The sequence below is a fragment of the Zea mays genome, chromosome 4 (assembly GCF_902167145.1).
Source record: "Zea mays cultivar B73 chromosome 4, Zm-B73-REFERENCE-NAM-5.0, whole genome shotgun sequence".
In the NCBI taxonomy this organism is placed as follows: Eukaryota; Viridiplantae; Streptophyta; class Magnoliopsida; order Poales; family Poaceae; genus Zea; species Zea mays.
The window spans coordinates 5,335,035-5,341,700 of NC_050099.1; the positions used below are offsets into that span (position 1 = coordinate 5,335,035).

At 46.8% G+C, this 6,666-nt stretch overlaps 1 protein-coding gene and 1 non-coding gene across 2 annotated transcripts; both read left to right on the top strand.

Moving 5' to 3' along the window:
* The first annotated feature begins 977 nt into the window (after positions 1 to 977).
* On the top strand, positions 978 to 2,394 carry LOC118476857 (basic proline-rich protein-like). Its single transcript, XM_035967165.1, has 2 exons — positions 978 to 1,347; positions 1,476 to 2,394. The coding sequence occupies exons 1-2, from the start codon at positions 1,163 to 1,165 to the stop codon at positions 2,275 to 2,277; spliced, it is 987 nt and encodes a 328-aa protein (XP_035823058.1). The 5' UTR covers positions 978 to 1,162; the 3' UTR covers positions 2,278 to 2,394.
* Positions 2,395 to 3,836: 1,442 nt separating this feature from the next.
* TRNAL-UAA (transfer RNA leucine (anticodon UAA)) lies at positions 3,837 to 3,919 on the top strand. The gene has a single exon. It is a non-coding gene; the product is annotated as a tRNA-Leu (tRNA).
* Positions 3,920 to 6,666: the final 2,747 nt, after the last annotated feature.

Here is a 6,666-nt window from a genome sequence, read left to right on the forward strand (position 1 = left end):
CCGGAACATTAGCTTTGCCAGAGTTTAGAATACTAACAGAAATTAGTAGACTATCTCTTAGCCGAGATAGTTATTAGAGCTTTCGTGAAAACTTTGATGTATATAATGTGTGATGCATACATGGTTGTAAACAAGACTTTGATGTATATAAATGTATGATAGAATTTAATTCCATGTTGCTTTTAATATCAATACTACATGTTTATCAATATATATATATATATATATATATATATATGTTTGTGTGTGTAAATATATATAAATTTCAGTACTGATTGAAAATTTAAAGAAAGGCGGGAAAACTTCCACTGGCGGCTAAATAAAAAAACCGCCAGTGAAAATAGCATTTCCACTGGCGGTTTGCTTAAGATAACCGCCAGTGGAAATGCTATTTTCACTGGCGGTTCTAGAATAACCGCCAGTGGAAATGACGATTTCCACTGGCCCCTAGCACTGGCGTCACTGAAAAACGCCAGTGCAAACAGCTCTAGAACCGCCACTATAGAGCCTCTGTGTACTAGTGGCTACGAGCTGCATAGCCGAGGCCCGGCGAGTCAAGGGTTCGACGTTCTTGACAACAGTAAAACGACATAGTTCCGACGGCTATATTATGTCTGACGGACTGCTAGGCGGCCGTCTGATCTAATGCTATATCTAACGGCCCAAGCAATCAACTGAAGGTGAGAGGTCTGGAGGAAAACAACAGATATTTGGTCATATCTGCCTATTGATCCTCTGTAGGCTCTGATGATGATTCTCTAATGACATTACCTAGATAAATCAGCTTCGCATCTACTGCCCCGATGCAAATTAAATCTAGCTATACTCTCTACTTAAATATATAATCTTAACTTCGACGGATGGATACAAATCCAACTAGTCCGTTCAGAACTCAAGATATAATAGCATCACTACCTCAGGAGATATATAAAAACGCACTGACAATTTCAATATAAAAGTGGCATAAACAGCGATGATAATAGTACAAACAAACCAAGCAATCGTAATAAGAGTAAGATCTGCACATTTGTTTACTGTTGAGATGCTTAAGGTTGGTGTGGTACTGTGGTGTATATTATTATTCCTAAGATATATGGGGTTCTACTTCCACTGCTGTTGACCCGATCTGGATCCGGTGCGCAATCCGTCCGATCCATTCAGCATGGCCGGCGGGGGCAGCTCCGGCGAGTGGAGCGCGTGGAAGGCGGCCAGCATCGTGTTCCGCATCGCGACGGTGGCCCTGTCGCTGGCTTCAGCGATCATGACAGCGACCTCGACGCAGTGCTTGTACCGGGAGGATGGCAGCCCCGACGGCACCATCTCCTACAGCGACTACGGCTCCTTGAAGTAAGTTAATAGCATGGCATGCATACATGCCTGCGTCCATCGTCTCTTCATGCGATCGGGCAGCAAGAAGCCGCATGCCATGTCTGTCCTCTCACCTCTGTCGTGCTAATGAACTGCTATGCATGCAGGTACTCGGCGTTCGCCAACCTGCCGACGGCGGTGCTCCAGGGCGTGGCCATCTACCTGGAGGTGACAGGGCACGAGAAAGCGGCCAAGACCGTGGAGCTCATCGACAAGCTAGTGCTGGCCCTCACGTCCACGTCGGCGCCGCTGCTGTTCGCCGTCGACGACATCACGTCCTGTGGCGGGCCACCTCGCGCCGGCGGCCGGGCCCGAGGGCAGCCGTCCAAAGGATTCACGAAGAAGATCCAGACGGCGTCGTTCGCTAGCCTCGGCACGCTGGCCTCGGCCGCCGGCGCTGCGTACACCGCGCGAGTCGAGAGGATCGTCGCGGCAGCGCCCACGCTGCCAACACCGACACTGCCGTCTCCGGTGTCGCTGCAGCTCCCGCCAACTCCGAGGCCACGGCGGCCATCGCGGCGGCAGCTACGGCCGCCACCTCCTCCACTTCCTCCTCCTCCCCCACCAGCACCTCCTCCACTTCCTCCTACTCCTCCTCTTCCACGACGACCACCACCACCACCACTTCTTCCTCCTCCTCCTCCTCCTCCTCCTCCTCCTCCACCACCACCACCACCACCACCACCTCCTCCACCCCCACCTCCTCCACCTCCGCCTCCACCTCCGAAACCCCCATGTTCGGAACCGCCTCTACCAGTGTCGCCACCGCCACCGCTGCCACCGCTATTCTCACCATCGCTGTCGCCGCCACCTCCGTCATGCTCGCCACCACCACTGCCATCCGGTTGTCTTGTTGTGTTGATTTTTGTCTTGTTACTTTCCCGTATTTCTCGACGTGAAGGTTGTTAGTATTTGCTTTCATGTTCTATTTCTCTTTCGTCGTATCGGTCGGTTCAACGAGAACTGCTAGTTGCAGAATGCCATAACCAGTGAGATAAAGCGCGCCCTCGCGCTATTTGTGTGTTAGAAAAGGATTACCCAAGGGCGGGCGACTCGATCTGAGTATCTGAATCTCGCCGTCGTGCTCCTCGATCGAAACCGAGAGGATGAGAACTGCCGGTGTAGGCCGGGGTGGCTTCGATCCGATCTGGACACGATGTGAGAGAAGGTTATGACTTAGGACTGGCGGGAAAATAAGCTGGTTTGTACTGCCGGCCGGGCTTGCAAGTGGGCGGCGGCGGTCAGCCCGCCCCGCGTCTGCAGCAGCCAGCAGCCGCCGGGAGGTCGTGGGCCGGCAGATCATGCGGGCGGCAACCAGCGCAGCGCCGCATAGCTCAGGACCAGACGGTATTGGTACTCGCACCGCGCTGTGCATCCCTGTGACGCTGACACAGGTTCGGTCGCGCCGCCGTCCCGACCACACCACCGCCACAGGCCCACAGCACGCGAGTTATTCAGCTGTTGTGTGCTTGAAATCAGAGTGGGATGGAATGGAAGGAAGAGGAACCACACAAAGCGTCATTTGCACACCGATGTTAACTGTTCTTATTAGCGGCTTTCGAATAAGTTTCGGTGTCTTAAGATAAATTACCTGCCACAGGAGTGAGCTTTTCTGCTTTGCCCGACAGTGGCCGAGGATAACATTACCGTTTCTTTTAAAATGGATACATGGATAATTATTAATTAGCGGTGACAACGGGCTCTAAATTTTACACCATACAATTTAAAAATTAGATCGAATTAAGATCGACCTCTATTTCTATTCATTTTTGAACTAAAATTAATTTAGGAGTCAAACGAATTATGAAGAAATATAAAGAAACATTTGGATCGCGATCCATTACCACCCCTATCATTAATAAATGCATCATGTTCGGCGTGGATGAAATATAAACCATAGATATATTATAGATGTATGGCGTAATAATTTAGTATATTATCATATTTGCGAAAGAGGCCTACAACTGATTTTGTTATGTGATCTGAGTAGTACTCTACATGTCCTAATTCCAAATACCAGTGGACGCATTTTTCAGGCTAAGAAGCTAAGGTTAAAAAAGATCATTTGATGATTCCCATGATTGTGTGCACACGACATGGATTGACCTACGGGGAGCGGAATCCTCGTGTAGGGACTAGGAGAGACTCAAAGCACGAGTAAAGATTTGACCTATATGGACAAACCCTCATGTTGCAGGGACAACTTTCATGATCTTTCTCGATCGTGTTCGATTGCTCAATATAATACCGTGGGAGCGGTCTTTTCCCTACCAATCGAGTATTATTATATTTGTATATGTTTATCTATTTTGATGATTATAAATGTGTTTGTTATCTCCATAATCTAAGTTTTGGATATATATAATGTTATATGTAAATTTTATTATCTAACTAAAATGTGATGTACCAAACAATGTCTTCATATATAGGACTTAGATGTCAACATTTTATATAAAAATAATATTATGGCTGGTTTGCCCGAGTGGTTAAGGGGGAAGACTTAAGATCTTCTGCACTGAAGTGCGCGTGGGTTCGAACCCCACAGCCAGCATATTTTTTATAAATAAATACATATTATTTTTACTTAAATTTTGTTTATATAACTTTTAACACTATTCACTTTTAAATAGAATTTCCTTACTATTTTTACTATTTATTTAATCTGTTTAATACTCTTAAGGGTCTGTTTGGTTGGGCTGTGGCTGTGAGAAAAACTGTTGTGGGTTGTGAACTGTGGGAAAAGCTATTGTGACCTGTGAACTGTTAAAAAGCTAAAAACCCTTTGGGCGAAACCACTAAAAATCGTTAAAAGTTCTTCGATATATGTTTTCACAGTCCCATCTGAAAGCCACTAAAAGCAGGTCCAGGAGTGCTTTTATTTTTGCACTGCGAGAAAGTCGGCTTTTAGAAAAAGCGGCTTCCTGGATCCAGCCCTTTGGTTTGACTTTTAGCTTTTATAGGACAAAAGCCAAAGCCAAAAGCCAAACCAAACATACCCTAAGCCTCGTACTGACATAAGACGTGTCTTGTTTATTTAATCTTATTTAATACTCTTTATTTTGAGATAGGAATTGATTTCTTATCAATACCTTTTCTTTCTATTTACTTAAGCTTTTCATTATATTTACTTAAAAATGGTATTTGTTTAACCTTTTTAATACTCTTTATTATTTTAAATGTAAATTGTTTTCTTATCATTTATACTTTTCATTTAACCTTTTAAATACTCTAAGGCTCGTATTGCCATAAGTCGTGTCTTATTTAATAGACTTTATTTTAAGATAGGAATTGATTTCTTATCAATATATTTTCTTTCTATTAATTTAAACTTTTTAATACTCCGCAGCTCATGCTGTTAGGGCCGCGACAGTAACGCTACCCCATTTGAAAACAGACGATCCCTCTCAGGCCTTATTCGGTTAAGCCATTCCCGGCGGGGTTCCGGTCTGATTCCCCCTCGTCAACCTGGTCTGGAAAAGATCCCGGCCCACAACGAAGCGAGTGTTCGTTTCATCCCTCTCGGGCCTCAATCCCGGCCCACCCCGCTATTCCTAGCCAAACCCGACCGGGAAATCTCCCTCGTCTCCGGGTCGTGGAAACAAACCAAGACGCGAGAAGAGTGCCACCGGCGCTGTGACACGAACACACGAGGTGGCGGCGGCTATGATATGGATTCGTGCAATTCTTTCTCACCAATACTCACGTTCTCCTCTTCTAACTCCTTTCCATCTACCATGAACTACAAATATTGATGCTAGGGTTCTTGGTTCGATCAAGAAATCTAGTTCTTGGCGTTCAGATCCCGTTTAATTTCTGACTTGTCCCTATTTGTGACCTGTTGTTCTATGCGGAAATATATTGCAGTTGCTCATTTGTTCAGGCAGGACCCTTGAACTGCATGCTTGTAGTTCATCAGATGGAGTTACAGAGTTACAACCATTTGAATGCAAGTTTGAATGCAAGTTGGTGGTTACTGGTAGTCGCCTAGAGGGGGGGTGAATAGGGCGAAACTGAAATTTACAGATATAAACACAACTACAAGCCGGGTTAGCGTTAGAAATAAGAACGAGTCCGCGAGAGAGGGTGCAAAACAAATCTTAAGCAAATAAGAAGTGAGACACACAGATTTGTTTTACCGAGGTTCGGTTCTCGCAAACCTACTCCCCGTTGAGGAGGCCACAAAGGCCGGGTCTTTTTCAACCCTTTCCCTCTCTCAAACGATCCCTCGGACCGAGTGAGCTTCTCTTCTCAAATCACTTGGGAACCAAACTTCCCGCAAGGACCACCACACAATTGGTGTCTCTTGCCTCAATTACAAGTGAGTGTTTGATCACAAGAAAGAATGCGAAAGAAAAGAAGCGATCCAAGCGCAAGAGCTCAAATGAACACTACAAATCACTCTCTCTAGTCACTAAGGCTTTGTGTGGAGTTGGGAGAGGATTTGATCTCTTTTGGTGTGCTTTTGCAATGAATGCTAGCTCTTGTATAGTGGTTGGAAGCTGGAAAACTTGGATGCAATGAATGTGGGGGTGGTTGGGGTATTTATAGCCCCAACCACCAAACTTGACCGTTGGTGGAGGCTGTCTGTCGTATGGTGCACCGGACAGTCCGGTGCACACCGGACATGTCCGGTGCGCCAGCCACGTCACCAAAGCCGTTGGATTCTGACCGTTGGAGTTCTGACTTCTGGGCCCGCCTGGATGTCCGGTGCGCACCGGACATGTACTGTTCAATGTCCGGTGCGCCAGTATGGGTGTGCCTGACTTCTGCGCGCCTCTGGCGCGCATTGAATGCGCCTGCAGATGACCGTTGGCGCGAAGTAGCCGTTGCTCCGGAGTTGCACCGGACAGTCCGGTGTACACCGAACATGTCCGGTGAATTATAGCGGAGCAGCCGCTGCGTTTTCCCGAAGCTGGCGAGTTCCGGAGGCCGCTCTTCCTTGGAGCACCGGACACTGTCCGGTGTACACCGGACAGTCCGGTGAATTATAGCGGAGTGCCTCTGGAACTTCCCGAAGGTGGAAAGTTTGAGTTGGAGTCCTCTGGTGCACCGGACACTGTCCGGTGTACACCGGACAGTCCGGTGCCCCCAGACCAGAGGTGCCTTCGGTTGCCCCTTTGCTCCTTTGATGAATCCAATACTTGATCTTTTTATTGGCTAAGTGTGAACCTTTTACACCTGTATATCTTATACACTATAGCAAACTAGTTAGTCCAATTATTTGTGTTGGCAATTCAACCACCAAAATAATTTAGGAACTAGGTGTAAGCCTAATTCCCTTTCAATCTCCCCCTTTTT